At 36.4% G+C, this 19,094-nt stretch overlaps 1 protein-coding gene across 1 annotated transcript in view; it reads right to left on the bottom strand.

The window, feature by feature from the left end:
* Nucleotides 1–15,315, bottom strand: part of LOC150007690 (large ribosomal subunit protein eL29-like) — a 136,541-nt gene extending 121,226 nt beyond the window's left edge. Inside the window, 1 exon segment of the mRNA XM_090280828.1 lies at nt 15,233–15,315. Within this exon segment, the coding sequence (XP_090136954.1) occupies nt 15,233–15,315 (83 nt within the window).
* Nucleotides 15,316–19,094: the final 3,779 nt, after the last annotated feature.

Below are 19,094 nucleotides of genomic sequence, written 5' to 3'. Positions count from 1 at the left end.
TTCATAATCATTCATATTTTAAAGATAATAAATATCTGCAATTAGTAAGCCAAATGCTTCACCTAACAAGGTATAATCAGGCTGTTTGCCCTACTATTCTGACTCTTCCAAACATCAAGTTTGGACCCCATTTCTCCAGACCGCCAAAGGCCCAAACTAATGCCAGCTCTTTGTTGGTAGGATTATGAGAATCCAGGGCATAAACAGGAGATACTGTACAGGTCCTTGCAGGGATATACCCATGACAATGAGGAGAAGGATATTGCTCAGCAAAGTCTCAGAGTTGCGTGTCCTTGCACCAGATAACCCCCCAAGGGATATAAAGTTTGCTGTATAAACAGTTCCAGACACTTGCTTGCACATGTTCCCTGGGAGTGGCCATCAAAGCTACGGAGTCTCTCTGCTCACTGCTTCCACCACAAACTCCCATTTCTCTATAAGCAGTCTGCACTCCCTCCTACCCAACCACAGACACACGCACACTTCAAAGGTCACATCGAACTGCCCTTGCTTTCTTTCTAAGTCATCCAGTCACTCCCCTCCCTAGCCAGGGCAGGGACAGAGGTCTTCAATCTCTTTCTCTTCTGTCTTTCTGGTCCTGTTAACAGCATACCCAGTGTTTTACAATGCTCAGGGCTTGCTTTTTGATACTTAAGAGCCTCTTTGAAATTGAAAAAAAAGGCAAATATTAGCTTATTTTGCATTCTTGTTTTATTGCTAGCTTAAAGATCCTCCCCCTTCCAAAAAAATAAAAGAATTTTTTTTTCTTGCATTTCTACTAAAACAACCCAAATTCTTCTTATGGCAACATTAATAAGTGTGCTGTCAGAGTAAAGATCAAAAAAAAAAAAAAAAAAAGGAAAAATTCAATATTGTCTTATGTATAAAAAAAGTTAAAATTCTTTCTGTGGCCTGAGGGCCTTCCATGATCTGTCCTTTCTTATCTCTTTGACCCCATCTGTTTTTATTCTGCCCTTCTGTCCTTACCCTAGAGTCACACAGCCTTCCTTTTTCTCAAAAGTGTAAACTGTCCCAAGAGTTCCTTTTCCACAGTCATATGCCAGCTCTTTCACTCTGCATCTTTACTCAAAAGTCATTTTCTCAATGAAGGCTTCACTTGCTCCCTTATTGGAAATTACAAACCTCCTTACGCAACATTAAATATCCTTTTTCCTACATTTTTTTTTTTTTGTGTGTAGCTAGCTAATTCTTTATCTTATTTATTTTATATTGCTTATCAGTAACCTTATTTGCCAGTATATAGTTTTCATGAGGGCCAGGTTATCTCTGTTTTATTGTTGTATCCCCTAGAACAGTGCCTAGCATGTTAGAGCACTCAGGAATATTTCTTGAACGAATAAATATTTGACATATCCTACAGAAACAGATAGACAATATGCTCAGTATTGTGTTTCACTAAAAGCAAGGAAGAGGCAAGAGTTTAAAATGTGAAACTTGAGGGGAAAGAGCCATTTGACATGAACCCCAAGAAGGAATTTACCTCCTGAGATGGTTGATCGAGGAACCAAGATTTTATAAATAAGAGTCTAGTGGCCAATTGCTGACAGGAGCTTTCACATCCTGTGTATGCCCGGAGGAACCTCAGACTGACCTCTCAGCTTCACACTCTATGTCCTGCCCGTTTCTGCCACCTAAGTCAACTATTAGAAGGGAGTTCTTGATTTATGCAACAAGACCTGTCCCATCCTACACGAACTGCTCAATAACAATCAATCAGGACACATAACGTGACCAGTCAGGACTGTTCAATTTGGACAAATCAGAAGTGTGTGAATTTGAAGAGCTTAATTACATAAAACGAACCTAATTGGAAAGCAGGGCAGAAACTTGCACTGTAAAAGGAGGAACACAATTTAAGTTACTACCTGAATATGTGTCTCCTAGGCTGCAGCTCCTTTAGTTTATTAAAATTTTTTTTTATTCTTTATTACAGTCTAAAATTAATGTGGGTTTACAAAAACATCGTCTCTGATGAAGGTTAGTGGTCTCACTACAATAAACACCCATCCATTTCATAGGAAATTTCATAGCGGCAAGTGCATGATGTTGCAGCAATAGTGATCATCAAAATAAGAAGTATTTCTTTGTAATATAGGCATCATCCTGATTTTTTTTTCCCTAGCATGGTAGCCGCCCCATCAGTACAAATAAATCCACACTACATATGACAGGCATTATCTTGCACTATGAAATGAAACTGACAAGATTGGACACATAGTAAGATACAGTGACTGATTCACTGAACAAGAATTCTGCCATGATTACAACTTTTACCTGCTGGACAAACATTAAAATCTGATCATGGGAATCAGTGCCAACTAATGTATTTAACAGAATATCCGCTTTAAAGGTTAGAAGATATACATTTTATCTATACTATATCTCTGTAATTTATGATAAAATGTGCTGACTCATCTCATGAATTGTAAAACAGAACAAATCATTTAACGAAGAAGTTTCATAAAGCTTCTATTGTGCTTAATATTTGCCATTCCAAAACATGAGTTTTATTAATTAACTAGCAACTGTGTTAGGATTTCAGCTCAGAAATAAGAAATGTAGTAGGACATTTTGTAATAACCTCTCAAGGGACACAAAAACAAATATCCTTGGGTTGTGTTGTGATCAAATTGTGCTCAAGTTATCAAGGTCATGTCCATCTGTACCACAGCTTCAAGGTTTGAGATTAGTTACACAGTATATACATTGTGGTTGGTTGATTTCTGCTATGTCTTTGTAGTGAGATTGAAATTAACACAGGTGCCTTTCAATATGAGCTTTTTCAATGTGACAACAACAACAATGTAAATTTTGGAAATGAGTTGGAATCAATACACTTACACTTGGAGACAGATAAAATGCACACAGAAATATGGAGCTACTGTATAATCATTATCATTATTGTCTGTATATAAATTCAATGCATCAAAAAACACATACACTCCCTTACCTCAATTACAGAACAATGAAGACCAATCCAATTGCTCACCTTGCTGCCTACCACGCATAAATCTTTAGGTACACACAACTCACCAAACCATATAACCTTCCCAAAGTCATGTTGAGTTCTCAAATAACTAGTAAGAGCACAGTTTGCAATGTGAGTTGACCAAAGGTGACTGGAGTACACTGGTGAGTTACTATGCCTATATATAAATTACACAAACAGCATTATTATAGCTTTTGTCTTTGAAGTTAGGCACTGTACACATACTTCTAATCCTCTCAATCCTAGAAGGCAGGAATTGTATCCCCTTGCTTCTCAAATTAATACATTTAAGCTCAGAGATAACAAGTGACATAACCAAGACTACACAGCTAGTAACTGCTAGAAGAAATTTATTCCAAGTCTAGATGGCTGTGGCTCTCTCAGGGAAGACTGGGGTGGAGTCTGTGAAAGAATGTTGGGAAACATAATTTCTATTGAAAGATTAGGAATCATAATTTCTAGTCCCAGATACAATGAAGGGGCATATTGTTCACATCAGAATACTTCATAATATGCTTTTCTGTGTTCCATTCACCCCACCTGCAGCCCCTTCAGTACATTTCTTTTTCACAATCATATGGAAAAACTTCCACTAATCCTAAATCTCCACTGTATTATTTTCCTGCCCTTCCTCTCTTCCTCCTGAATCTGGATCACAAATGCAGTACCATGAAACATGTCTGTTAATAAACAAATCTTCCATTTGGAGCAGCGTTTCAAATGTTTTTTGTTTGTTTGTTTTGTTCACTAAGAAACCTTTACAGTCATTTTTCCCCTATTGCTTCTGCCTTGAAATTTTAATGCCACTGATATACTACATATTTATTTTTATACTGTGGTCATTTGTTTTTGTTTTGTTTTTTCTTTTATTCAGAAATAGGTCATGACAGGAGACTTCTGGCCAAGATGGAGGCCTAGAATGACATGCTCTGTCTCCCTCCACAACTAAGAAGGGATAAAACTACCACAAAACCAGAAATAACCAGAAGTTCCAAAAAAATAAATGGAAGTCCAACATATGAAGTTATAAAGAAGTGGTGCTCATCTGGACAGATGCTGAAACCAAGACTCAGTTGCCTGATGTGTAGGAGTTGCTCAGGTACTTTTCTCTCAGAGGAACCACTCCATGTATGGATGTGTGGGATGAAGGATATTCAGGAGCATCCTTTGTCTCCACCTTGGTCCTTCCGAGTAAATTAGTCTTGAGAGAGATGAAGGGGGAGAGAGAGAGAGAGAGAGAGAGAGAGAGAGAGAGAGAGAGAGAGAGAGAGAGAGAGAGAGAGAGAGAGATGTGTGTGTGAGAGAGAGAGAGAGAGAGAGAGATGTGAGAGAGAAACACCAATTATTTGCCTTCCATATGCACCGCGACTAAGGATTGAACCCTCAACCTAAGGCAACAACATCTTTTAAAATATTGACTGAATGAAGTAGCAACATCTTACTTTGAATTCTTTAAGGTATGACAGGACATGACATTGATTCCACAAGGAATTAGCTGCCTAGCAAAACTGATACTTAGGTGTCAATTGACTCCTGGTGATAGAGTCCTTGCAGCTACCGTCTTCATTGTCCAAAGTAGGATGCTGAATTATGACACAGGTTTGAAACATCCACTTTCTCTTGCTATAGACATTAATTGTTTTAGTGATTATCTCTGTAGATTTTGAATATTCCCTAAGAATAAACTGAATCTCTTTTCAAAAAAAAGAAAGAAAGAAAGAAATAGATCATGAGATCATTAGCCTATTTCTTTTTTTAATCCCCCCATTTTGGCTAACACTTAGCATTACTCAGCTTTTCTTTTTTTTTTTTAATTTTTTTTTTTTAAATTCTCATGCTCCAATTGTCTTCCCCTTTGGCAACCATCAGCTCTTTCTCTGTATCTATTTTTGTTTATGTTTTAATTGGTTTATTTATTTGTTTTGTTTTTTTAGAGTCCATATATAAACGAGATCATACAGTTTTGTTTTTCTCTGTCTGAATTATTTCACTTAGCATGATACATTCTAGGTCCATCGATGTTGTTTCAAATGATAAGATTTCATTTTTTATCATCATTAAATTTCATATATATATCTCACATCTTTTTAAGTTATATTTTATTGATTATGCTATTAAAGTTGCCCCAAGTTTTTCTCTTTTACCCCTCCCATCCATCAGCCCCAACTCCCTCAAGCAATCCCCTCTAAGGGGCTATAAACTTTTAAAATAGCTAAGACATTCTACCCTTCCTTAATCTTTAAAAACCAATTTTTGCCTCCTTGAGACCAATATCACCCCTGTTGAAAATGAATGGTTAAGAGTAAGGTTTCTCAACCTCAGTACTATTGACATTTTCAGCCAGAAAATTCATTGCTAGGGGGTATTGTCTTGCACAATTTGAAATATTTAGTAGCAATCCCAGTTGTGACAAGCAAAGGTGTACCGAAGGTGTTCCAGACATTGCCAGACATCCCCTAGGGGGCAAAACTGCCCTTGGTTAGAAGCTAAAGATGTTCAGAGCAGATTTCTCCAAGATGTGCCACTTTGGAATGTAGATTCTTTTGAGCTGAAGGCAATGAAGATCTGTGAGCTCACAAGAAGCTTAGGGGCCTTGCTCATGCCATAAGAATTATCGCCTGAAATAACTTCTTATGACATATCTATAGGGCAAGGCAAACTTCTCATCACTGAACATCTGTTCTTCTTATCACCCTGGGAATGATATTCCTCCTCTTTGAAGCCCTAAGGTGCCTTAGCTCAGAATGTCACATATAAATCATTTTACCTTTCTGTTTCAACTCTCTCAAGTATGTGGAGTTCCCATCATATGTACTTAATTAACTTTGGTTATTTTCTCATATTAATCTTATCTGTCTCATGTAGATTTAATTATTAGACCTGCCAAAAGTACCTAAGAGGATACAAGAAAGTTTCCTCCTTTGCCACAAACCACTAGTTTAAGGAGGAGGAAAGGTGAAGGTCCAAATGGTCAAGGATAGAGAGAAAAAACTTTGAACACTCACATAATAAAAACAAAAAACAAAAAAAACCCCTCAACCTCGATGAGGACCCTCACTTGAACCTGACCATGCTGGTACCCTGATCTTCGACTTCCAGGCTCCAGGACTGCAAGTGATATATTTCTGCTTCTTATAAGCCACCCAGCTGTGATATTATATTATAGCAACAGAATGCCAATCGGAAGAGCCCAGAGGGCTCCAGTTCTGAGATCTTCAAGGTGACAGTGAAGATCTGTCTGTTGAATCTGAACGCAATAGGTAACAGACAGGGAATCTTGCTTCCAATTGTTGATAAGGACATCTAAAACCAAGTAAATAAAGAAATAATAAGACAATTATTAACTCTTGGGAGGGAGTTGTGAGTAGCACTTAAATTGTCATAATAATGTAGACAGTGATCTAACAAAGTACAATTTTAGTGAAGCATAGGTATCATACAATTCAATAGGGAAGATGAGGGAACAGGACAGGTACAATATGAGAGCTGAGTAAAGGAGTTCATTGGGTGGTATAAGAGCTAACGCTCTATCTTATATGACAAACAGGAGTAATGTGTAAAACTGAAATGATCAAGAATAAACAGTATTATAATTTAATTTAGAGGCATGGAAGTTAATAAGAATCAGCTAAAATAAAACTAAAGGGATGGGAGGCAGCAATGGGAGAAAAAGTGGGACAACTGTAATAGAAAAACAATAATAAATAAATAAATAAAACTCAATTTTTTTTTTCCTGGAATGAAGAGGAGGGAGAGAAGTAGAGACTGGTATTTAAGTAGCTGTTATAAAACTATGATTTTTCAAACAATTTGCATATATAAGAAGAAAAAGTATTTTTTAAAATATAAGGGAAGGAGGAAAGAGGAAACACCAGTAAGGGAATATATGAGCCATTTAAAAACTCAAGTCCGACCTTTAAGCATATTTTGGTTTTAATATTTAAACTTATCAACTATTCTTAACTCAATGACTTAAAAAAATAAAGTAACTTCAATTCAAAAAGGTATTCAGGGTAAGAGGTCTTATCATTTAATAATTAAATGATACATGGAGATATATCTTAGTTATATGGAAAGCACCATAATACAAACTGAATTCTTTTTACAGTTAAATTAGGCATAAGGGATTCTTAGAAGTTGATGGTGAGGGTTGATGAAATATTTTTTAAAATGTTGCTGGATCCCTTCTCACAGAAAAGCAATTATATAGCAGAACCTCAAACCCACAGACATTTGATATAAAACTATGTGACTAGATATTCCCACAAACTCCAGAACAAGAGGGTGAGGACAAAAACCCAATAGCCACAAGACTTGCATGTTATTGGCATTTGTGAGGGAGAAAGAAAATAGCTGAAATAGCCAATAGGTATTCATGGGAAAATATTTTGTGCCCATTTGAGAGCAGCAGCTATCACTGGGAATGTTGCCCAATCCAAAAGCAAGTGAGTGCAAGAGATTCACAGTGAGGTCTGAAGAGGCTAAAGCTGGCCATTTCCATGAACTCTCAAAAGTGAGCAGCCAGGGCTCTGTTGAAGCACAGGGACCCACAAATCAAAATGAAACAGAATATTAGGGAAAGGAAAGATCAAAATAAAAGCCAAGAAATCTAAGATATTAAGCTACCATGCCTTTGAGCAATTACACATACATACACACAACAAAAGCAAGAGCTTTGTAAAGTTAGAAAAGCCACTCTGAACCACAGTCACTTCTAATATTTCAGGAGAATGATTTTTACATAAAAAGGAATAACAGGAAAAGATTATATTCACTTACTAGGTCTTTCATAAGAAATTACCACAGACTTAGTGGCTTAAAACAACATAAATTTATTCCCTCACAGTTTAGGAGACCAGAAATACAAAACCAAAATGTCAGCAGCTTTGATTCACTTTTGGAGACTGAGAGAAACAACATCCCATGCCTTTCTGCTAGATTTTGGTAGTTACTAGCAGTCCTTGGAGTTCCTCAGCCTGTAGACACATCATTCCAATCTCTGCCTCCACCTTTTTTTTTTTTTTTTTAAGTTTAGTTGGCATAAAGTACTATATTAATTTCAGGTATACAATATCATGATTTGAGATCTACATACCTCACAGTGTGATCACCACACTAAATCTTGTCACCATGCCAAGATATCACACTATCATTAACTGTATTTCTCTTCACCTTTTTCATGCATCCCCACAGAACCCTCCCCTCTGGTAACTATCAGTTCCATCTCGGTTTCTATGAGTCTCTTTTGTTTTGTTTTGTTTTTAGATTCCATATATAAGTGAAATTATACACTACAGTATTTGTCTTTCTCTGTCTGGTTTTTTTCACTTAGCATAATGCCCTCTAGTCTGTCCATCTTATTGCAGATGGCAAGATTTTATTTTGTTATGGCTAAGTAATATTTTACTGTATACGTGTACCACGTATCCTTTATCCTTTCATCTATCGATGGACACCCAGGTTGCTTCTACATCTTGGCTGTTGTAAATAATGCTGCTGCCTCCATCTTTATAATGCTTTCTACTTTCTATGTTTCTTTGTTCTCTCCTCGTATTAGAACACCAAACACTAGATCTAGGACCAACCCTAAAGCCAGAATTAATTCATCTTGGAGTTCTTAACTAATTACAAACTAATGAAAACTGCAAAGACCCTGCTTTTAAATAAGGTCACATTCTGAGGTTCCAGATGGATATAAAATTGGAGGAAGACACTATTCAACCCACCACAATAATGAAGATTAAATTCCATACAAAGCTAATACAAGAAGAAAAAATAAGAAATGACTAATATGTCTATAGAAAATTGAAATACTCAAAAATAATGCCCACAAAATATACCAAAGCTATAACTTTCTATTTCTAAACAAACTGAAAGACATTTAGCAAATGAAAGGTGAGAGAACAGCATTCTGCTTTGAGTTAGAGAAACTCAGAAATGGCATGATAGAACTCAGGGAAAAATTAAAAATGAAATAACAAATAAAGACTAAACTGTAACAGCATGAAAGCAATTGAACATAAGCAAATGAATAATAGAAATAGAACTTTAAAATAGAGAAAACATTAAGAAGCAAAAATAAGCTGAGGGAAATGGACTTCAGGCAAATGATAAATATTGAAGATATTGAAAGAAGATCTGGAATATAGATAACAGGAATCTCTAGATACAAAAAACAAGGCAAGAAAAGAAAAAATACATAATATTATAATTTAAGAAAACTTACCTGGAAAAAAATAAAACACCTACTTAAAGAGCATATTTCATACCTAAGAATATCTACAAACACTAAGACATAAACTAGCAAAATTGTTGGACTTGAAAAACTTTTGGGTATCTAAGCAAATGAAACAAGTGATTAATAAAGGTAAGAACATTAGATACTCATCAGACTTTTTAGCAGACTTTAATGCTAAAAATGGAGTATTTAAAATATTCATGGGAAACAAATGTGAATTTAGGATTTTATATCCTGTATAACTGACTTCCAAGTATAAGGGACCCATAGAAGCTGCTGTCAACATGCAAGATCTCAGAGAGTAGTGTTTCCATGACTTTCCCCAAAAATCTATTAGAGAATGAGTTTCAGCTGTGGCTCAGTGGATTGAGCGTCAGTCTGTGAACCAAGTGTCTGTCACTGGTTCAATTCCCAGTCAGGGTACATGACTAGGTTGCACGTCAGGTCCCCAGTTGGGGGTGCAAGTGAGAGGCAACCACACAGTGATGTTTCTCTCCCTCTCTTTCTCCTTTCCCCTCTCTCTAAAAATAAATAAACAAACAAACAAATAAATAAAAATAAATTATTTTTAAAAAAAGAGAGGGAGAATAAGTTTCAGGCAACCAAGTATCTATAGGGACATTGGCACTTTATGACTAAATAAGGGATAAAGGGAACAAATAAACTTAGTAATGGCTTATGTGTGCTAACAATGTAGATGTACGACATATATATTTTTAAAATCATGGTAGGGGTAGGAGAATTCAAAAACAATTTAACTGTTTCAATTATTATTGGAAGTAACAGGAACTGTAGCAAATCTCTGATTTGGATTTTCTATGACTGCTATTTATTTAGGATGCTAAAACTACGGAGATATTTTTAATCTTTCATAAAAATAGAGATTCTCAGACATGTAGTATGTTGCTATTCTTTTGTACACGAAGTTTCTCAAACATTTTAGCTCTGTTTCCTGGGCAATCTAACATAAAAAGAGGCCTGCATTACAAATCATAAAAATGTTGATTTTGCCCAAAATTATTGAAGAGTTTTTTTTTTTTATTAAAATGGCTTAAACTAAGTTTTAATAAGCATCAAAGATTGTTTTAGGTCAAAATATAATTCAATAAAATTTTGAATAATGTTTTCATAAACAGTGCTTTGGTTCTGTTTGCAATATGAAGAAATGAAGGGCTGCTTGAATTGTTGGCATACTGACCTTTTTTTGTCTGTTTGTTTTATTACAACTGTTAATTTCCTTACTAATACATTATAATAGTCCCCAGTGTACATAAAATAAATGAGTTAGAATCTATCCCAACTCCGTTCCATAAGCTTCTCTGAGTCATTTTGTCTGAGGTAGAGCTGACCCATGAGCACTTTAGTTGGCATGTGCTTCGAGACACGTTCACAGCTTTGTTGGAGTTACTCAGATCAAATGATTCATACAATATTAAAATCTTTGGCTTTAAATCTTGTTTACCTGTCTTTTGTTAAGTTCAAATTTCCTCTGCTGTGAAGGCATTAAATAAGTAAGAGGTATGACTTTTGCTCAGTATGGCATTTGATTGAAATTCTGAGTCAACTGTATGTTGCTTTGACTTTCAACATCAACAGTTTTAGCCAACCCATTTCTTATTCCTCACATCCCAATTTGACATTGATCTACAGCTATTTTTAAATGGCATCAAGGAAAAACTTTAAATTTCTTCAATACTAATTCATTTTAGAGGATCTCTGCCCCCTGCATAAGGAGAACGCTCCCCTATAAGGGATTTGCTCTTCACCAGCCTGCTTCTTGGGCTAAGTATTTGGATAATTATATTACAGTATTCCCTCACTTATCATGGGTATTATGTTCTAGATGCCCCCGTGATAGGTGAAAATCCATGGAGTAGGAACCTTACATTTATTTTAGCATTTATATATATTTTAAGGCTTTATAAACCCTTCCCACACACTAATAAACCATTCCCAGTCCCTTATTAACCTTTCCCACTCCCTTATTAACATTTCCACACTTTTATAAATACTACATATGTTCTTAAACATATTCTACACTCTTGAACTTTCGCAACTTTAACAACATACGTATACAGTACTGCAAAATCCCACAAAATAGCAAAAAATCTATGATAAACAATTAAATATAATATTTTTTAAAATCCTGCAATACAGTGAGGTCATGATAAGTGAACTGCAATATAGAGAGACACTACTGTACGTGTAAGAATGTCATGTTGTCAGTCTGAAGATTACCTCCTAAGTAATCTTCTGGGGGTATAAAAAGTGTTATCTATTAAAGATAGAATTTATATTTTTACAATATTTCTAAGACTGTGTTGACAATTCACAAGTAGTTATAACTAGAGCTATGATTGGTACATTTCTCATCACAACCTTGTATAATCAAAATATAAGAAATGGGAAGGTATATGAAAAGAAAATAGAAATAAACTGTACATTAAAAACTCAAAGACATGTTGAATAATGAAAAAACTGCTCTTGAGAAAGTTGGAACTGAAACAGGTGATACATTTTAACTAAGTTATAAGAAATATCTTTCTTGAACAATGTAAAAAAAAAATAAGCATTTAATGCCAAATGATGCAAAGGGTTAAAAAAATAGTACTTTCTTTTAAATTCATTCAAAAGAATATAAAAACAGATCTTTATAGGTTAAATATATTTATAGAGGCAAGGTAAGATTTTAGTTAACATAGCAATTTAACTCACTCATCTCTCTTTCAATGTTATAATTTTCAGTAGTTATAAACCAAAAGAGCTTTTCTATTTTTAGTGTTAGTGTTCCACATGAAAGTATATCCTGCATTTTGGAGAGAAAATTGGACCTGATGTTATAGTCACCTGCAAATTGAGAGTTTCAAGAAACAAGGGAAAATGATATTTCTCTAAGCTAAAGAAAAAGAGATCTCTCTGAGTAAACTATGATATGTTACTCCAAAATTCATGAGTGACACCGTTTTTGATATCTACTACAAATGTTTCATCTAACTGAGAATAAGAAGGTTTGGGTAAATTTTACAATATGACATTACTTTTCCAGTTTTAGAAACTGTTACGAAATCAGACTTCATTTGAACATATTGTGTTTTGGCATTTTGTGTGGGCCAGATTTTGAGGGGAAACAGTGAGGTTATTATCTTCTCCATGACACGTTTGAATGGCCACTCCCAAGTAATTCCAGCTTTCAAAAACTGTAGAATTTCCAGCCACAGACAGCAAATGGATTTCATTCACTGATTTTATTCACAGCTATGACTGAGTAAAAAACCGACAGCCATAACTACAACTAACATAGCTATATTTTGCCAGGATTTTTAAAACAGGGATTGCATAGTTCTTTTAAGTGCACATTAGTGTCAAAAATCAGTATGTACCATTTAAAGAATCTCTCACAATGGTCTTTATAATGGGTGTTCTGAAAAAGAAAGCTTCTCAGAAGTTCTATTTGCTGGTTCATTTTAAGTAGAAATTAAAATTTGTCTGCATAGGCCTGGCTGGTGAGGCTCAGTTGATTGGAGCCTCATCCCATAAACCAAAAGGTCGCAGGTTATATTCCAGATCAGGGCATGTGCCTGGGTTGCAAGTTCGGTCCCTGGTTCGTGCGGGTACAAGAGGCACCTGATTGATGTTTCTCTCTCATATTAATGTTTCTCTTCTTCTCTCTCTCCATCCCTTCCCTTTTCTCTAAAACCAGTGAACATGTCTTTGGGTGAGGATTTAAAGAAAAACGGGGTGGGGGGTGAATGAAAGCAAAATAAATTAATAAATGAGCCACCAAATCCCCCACAAAAAAAATTTTTTTAATAAAAAATAAAAATAAAAAACAGATTGCTTAAAAGTTTGAAACAGGGGGCCTCAAAAATTCCATAATTAAAAAATATACATTAATTTTAAAAGAGTAATTTGTTATTACTGCAAGTATATCTCATCTATATTTCTCCTTATTGGTCCTCAAATCTCTTCCCATCTTACCCACACACCACATAAGAAGTTTTGGGGTTTTTTCAATATAATTTTCCTAAAGTATACTGCAGAAGAGAGATGAAAAAAATGCGGAAAAGTCCCATGATTATATGCATTTGGGAATCAATAGGCTTAATACTATTCACAAGCTTATTTAAAGCAGTTTTTTTGAGCCTTTAGTTTGTTAATATGTACAGTAAATTTCTAAGAAGGTAATGGAGAATGCAGCATGCCTCACATTTGTTTAATCACAAATCCTAATTTGTGGGATTAGTGGTCCTCTAAATCCAAAAACAATTTTTCAAACTGTTATTTCAAAACAACGAATTAATTGTCTCAAAGGCTTTTACAGTTCCATATCCTGTTGAGTGAAGTCTGGACTCTTTAGCCTGACGCTCCATATTATTTAGAATATGCCCCAATCTATTTTTCATGAATTATAGGTCAAATCACCTACTTCTCCTATACTTTCATAATCTTGAACCATTTGAAAATGCCTTGCAGTTTCACAATTCTCTGCCTTTTATTAGAGTGTCCTCTGCAGCCTGAATGTTCTTTTGATACTTTTGTTCAGATTTTAAAGTCTCGCACCTCTTTTATTCCCTTTGTAAATCTCTGCTACCTTCCTCCCCACTTCCCAGGGCACTCCTATTGAAACTTATTCTCATCTTTCCTATAGATTTTAACAAAGGCTGCTACCATGGAGTTATAGGTATGTCCCCCCCTCCTCTAAAATATGGAGGTCACCTAGGACAGGCCTAGCTCTTATTTATATTTGTACTACCAACACTAAGTACAATGCCTGAAATGTGGTAACATGGTAGACACTTAGGAAATCACTGCTAGGAAAACATATATATATATATTTTTTAATGGGGACTCTAGTACTCTGTAAAAAATGAAGGGAAAAATTAAACTGAGTTTTTACACAATTAGAACCCAAATCCAAACTTCCTAATGATCAGATAATTTAGATTTGATAGTATAAAGTCAGTCTAAAATGAATAGTAGTACTAATCTATCACTGAGTTTTGGGGTGTTAAAAAATTCATACTCCAACACAAATTGAGATTCTTTAAATGTTAAAATTATCCTAAGTACCATCAAAAACAAGTTTACAGAGAAAAGTATTTCCAATAAAGCTTTAATCTATAACAAAAAATTCATGGCTTAGTTAATTTTTCAAACACATTAAAGCTTTAAGAGAAGTGCCATGTCGTGTTCCAGGTGAAGAAATCTCGTTTGTACTTTTAAAAATGTTGAAAAAAATAACTTTCTAAAGCAAGGTTGCCATATACATCCAGGAGCATTACAACTCTTAAACTGAGAAGTTACATCATCTGCTGGACGCCCACAAGAGATACCTCTGAGGATAGCATAATAACATACCAGGCTAATGAGAATATTCTGCTAATGAGGACGGTCAAAGTATGAAAACTTAGTTGATAAAAATAACTAGTGCAGTCATGACTTAACCACAAATTTTGTTTGTGTTTTCCCCTCCATTAGACATTAATTAATCATTATTTAATTGACCACAGATGTATCACATGACTCTTTTTTTCAAAATTAACTTTTCTTGAATTGGTAAAGTCAGTTGAAAGTGCCACTATATTAAAACTCTTGGTGCTAAAATGATTTAATATCATGTATCTAAATTCTGCATAGAATTTGATTTGACCTTATTATCCTGTTCTTATAAATAAAATTTTCAAAAGGTTAGTTAAGTAATAAAGTAATATAACAGTCTTTTGAATATGCCATACCCTGATCTAGCCTAAGAGAAAAGTCAAAGACTCAAGATGTGAGCTCAACTGAATCAAAACCTACTCTTTAGAAATGGCGGGCAAAATACGAAGGTTTCATTTTGTTGCCATTGGAAATGGGGTTATTGCAGTGTCGCAAGATGAACATTCCCGAGACCACACATAGTAGGATGGGGTGGAGTGCTGAGATATATTGAAGCTTGAAGCAAATACAAAGGACTGTCACCAAGTGTCGAATCTGTGCCTCACCCTCGGCTAGGTGGTTCAGCTCCATCCTCCTGTGGAAGTTGAACCTTGTCTTCGTCAAATCCAGAAGGGTTAGGGTCCAACATATCTGAGCTATTAGTTCAGTCCATGTCAAAGCTTAGTCAACTTCAATATCTGTCCCCATCCCGCTAGCTCAGTCTCTGTTCTTGGCTGTGCTCTGGCCGCATTGCATTGCTGTATTCAGGGTCACACTTGGAGCTGTGCTCAGAGCCAGCACTACTGCTGGGCCTGCACTTGGGGTCTGCACTTGGAGCCCGCGCTTGAAGCCCACACCTGGAGCCTGAGCCTGAGGCCTGCGACTGCTAGACTTGCGTGGCTACCATGGAGAGGGAACCCATGAACAAATGAGCAAACGACAACAGTGTGTTACCCAGAGAGGCCTTTGTTAAGCTTTGATTATATTACCTTGGATTTTCAAACTAACCAATCTCTTTCCCAATCCTGTGCAAGAGTGTGCTGGGACCTCCTCCTAACCAAGTTGATCATTTTTGCAAGCTAGATTCCTCCCTCTTAAGCTCATCATTTTAGCTTCCACTGTGCAGGACTCCAAGTAGAAGGACATCCCCTCTGCCATCTTGGCTTGTGCCCTGCATGTGTCTAGCAAAGGAATTTCCAGTGCTGTTTTATTTCTCCCTCAGTAATCCCAGCTAATGTCCAGTAACTGATTCTTGGCCAGTAACCCATCCTTCCTGCCGCTTTGGGGGTGAGGTCCTGAGGGCAGAAGGTGTGGCAGTCCCTTGGGGAGGCTGTGAAAGTTAATAGACTTAACGTGTGATTCAGCTCCCTGGTATATTAGGCTTAATGTCTGATTTCCTTTGCTCTCTCCCTTTATTTTTGTAACTAGCTACCTACGCTAACAATTCCTCCTGAAATATTTTTCTCTAAATTTCTGAAGTAAATTAACTTGAATGACATTGAAAAAAAATTTTTTTAAGTTGAGATTGTTTCAATGATATTTTTTGTTAAAACTGTCAGAGTATATCCTAGCGAGAGAGGGGAAAAAGAAAAAATTGAAAGTTTAGCCAGGATGTGAGTAAATTCAGAAGGTGATAAAACAGCAATGGAAAACAGTGGACAAAGATAAGTCTTCTCAAATAGAAAAGAAATATATAATTTTAAAAACAGGGAACTATTGGGGGGCAAAAGCTGCCTAGTTCTTATATTTGTGAGTCTACAAATATGATCATCATAACACACATCCGTTTATTTTTATGTCAGTGAATCAACCTATTAAGCAGAATCTATCAATGATTTTCTTGGGATATTATGCTTATTACAGTGGGGATGACTCACTTATTAAAGATGACAACAGGGGAAAAAAGCCAGAGAAACTCCCAAAAAGTCAAATACCACCAACATGTAGAACCAAGGTTGCGTGTATATTTTATTCTGTATATTTTATTCTCTTAAATTTTGTGCCAAGGAAATTTACTAGGTATTTTTTAGTATATAAACAGAGAAAATCTAAACTAGGTAAAATGAATAGATTGGAAGATTGGATTATTAACTGGGCGAATTATTTCTGGTCGCTTATTCTCTGACTCTAAACGCCTTTTAAAAATAATGAATATTGAACCGCCATTGCTGGATTATATTTCATGAGCATCACTGTCCATTGCCAGTTTATTATGACGATGGCACTGCTTACCTTGGTTGCAATATAGGAAACTTTCAACACACACACACACATTTACCTAGACAGTAACAACAACCACTTAAAAAAATAACTGCTGCTGCTAAATAATATCTTCTCCCAAGATGTCATTACAGTTATATAAAGCACTCCCAGACTCAGAACCTCCAAAAAAATAAAGCCAGTTATTTTCTTGATACAAATTCTCCCTCTTTTAAATGCCTTTCCTAAAGATAAGGCCAGAAGAAGATATCTGATCTTCAGAGTAATTGTAATAGTCATTTTTCTAGGTATCTTTTTTCCTATAACTTAACTATGCCAATCTTTGCCATACAGCATACTAAAGGTCATGTTGATTTTTCAGTTAAAAAACATAGTTTGCTCCCCCTCTAGTTCTGCCACTAAGAACTAAAAATTTATTCATAGATAAGTAAGACTTTGGACTACATGATCTATAATATGCCTTATAACTTTAAATTCATGGGGTGCAATTTTTGTTGTTGTTAAACTCTGAATACCAAAAGTGAAACAGGGTACAGTTATTCCCCACAACTTATGGTTTAGGGGAGGGGAGTAGGAGATAATATAGCATTTAAGGTACTTTGCATATCAATAGCAAGTTTGTAGCTAGATGATAGCTGTGCTACAGCCCCAGGGCAAAGGTATGTGTGATTTTCAGGATGTATCCTGACTCATGAAGTAGCCAGGGGAGGTGAAGGCCCTCCCCAGAAACCCTTGTGATGAGAACTTTTGCCTTGACTAAAAATGGCAGCTGAAAAAATGTAAACAATTTAGGGAAACTGGCCAGTGTAGCTCATCGTGGGAGGAATAGGAGATAAGGTCACATAGGAAGCTCTGGGTCAGGATTTAAAAGGAAAAGTGGGCAATCTTGAGAGAAGAGGCATGTTGTAGCAGCCATGTGAGGAGGAGGAGGATGCAGCAGCCATGTGGGAAACAGCAAGCAGCTATGCAGTTTGTAGTCAGGATTTGACCATGAGGCTAGGCTAGTAAGAAAGCAGGCATACCGCTGCTTTGATTGTGCCAGTTTTAGCTCCAAAAGCCACCAAGGACTCTGCCTTGCAGATCTGCACTCTACCTGAACTCTTGGAACTTGGGACATATGGAGAGAACACTTAGAACTTGTGCCTTTCCTGGGCCTCACCATGATCCAATGTAACACAGCACATGCTTTCCTAGGCTATTATACGAAGGCTGAGGACGACGTACCCCAGATCCTGAAGGAGAGAGCTGGCAGATAAAGAGTGGGGGATCTATTGTGCTTGGTTTTGGCTCATCGCTTTTTGGGGAACAAGGAAAGAGTTGGGTCTCATGGGAGAACAGGGCTCCAAGCTGAAGTGTTCCTAGTCTCATTCCAAGGTTGGAATATTATAAAGACCAGTTTCTCTCAACACTAATCGTTTGGTCATACAGCAAGGCACAATCTGAACGAGCCCTGGTTTGCTGGATTACAAAAGTATTCAGATTATCTGACACCTTCCGAAATCTAGTATCACAGTGAATTCATGCATAAACAATATAGCCACTATTTAAAATATGTTAGTGCTGTTTTGAATTTGTAAAAATACAACCAGTTTCTCTCATGGTTTTCAGAAGCCATACCCCACATGTCCACAATAAAGAGATATTTTAAATTTGTCAGTTGGTAAAATATTTGCAATAATACAATATTCAAAAGGAACAAAAAGTTTTACAAAAAAAAGTTCCATATTTTTCACTTCATAAGATGAAATTTTTCCCCAAAAAGTGAGGGGAAATGTCTGTGTGTCTTATGGAGCAAAAATTATATCACAGACCGTGATGTGTATTGCCTGACCTGATGTTCCCAGAAAACTAGAAGAGTACTGGAAACTTACCCTGGCTGGTTTGGCTCAGTGGATTGAGCGTCGGCCTGCGAGCTAAGTGTCGCTGGTTCGATCTTCCAGTCAGGGCACATCAGAGAAGGAAAACTCTGATTCCAAAAAACCTCCGCTGCCTTGCGGCATACCTCTTCAGGGGAAAGGCTAAGGGAGTAAACCCCGACAGAAAATCCGGAGCCGGAGTCCCTAAGGCGGTTTGACGTTGTAGTCAATACCGGCAACTCCTGCGGCGCACCTGAAGCCAAGCTGTATTGACTCCGTCTTTCCCTTGGACCCTTCAGCTGCGAAGAGAGGGGGGGACTGCTGCATGGGCAACAGCAGACCCTCCATATCA

Source organism: Furipterus horrens, unplaced genomic scaffold, assembly GCF_987537825.1.
Source record: "Furipterus horrens unplaced genomic scaffold, mFurHor1.1.pri manual_scaffold_6, whole genome shotgun sequence".
NCBI classification, from domain to species: Eukaryota; Metazoa; Chordata; class Mammalia; order Chiroptera; family Furipteridae; genus Furipterus; species Furipterus horrens.
The sequence above is the reverse complement of the archived record's forward strand: the minus strand, read 5'-3'. Positions and strand labels throughout refer to the sequence as shown.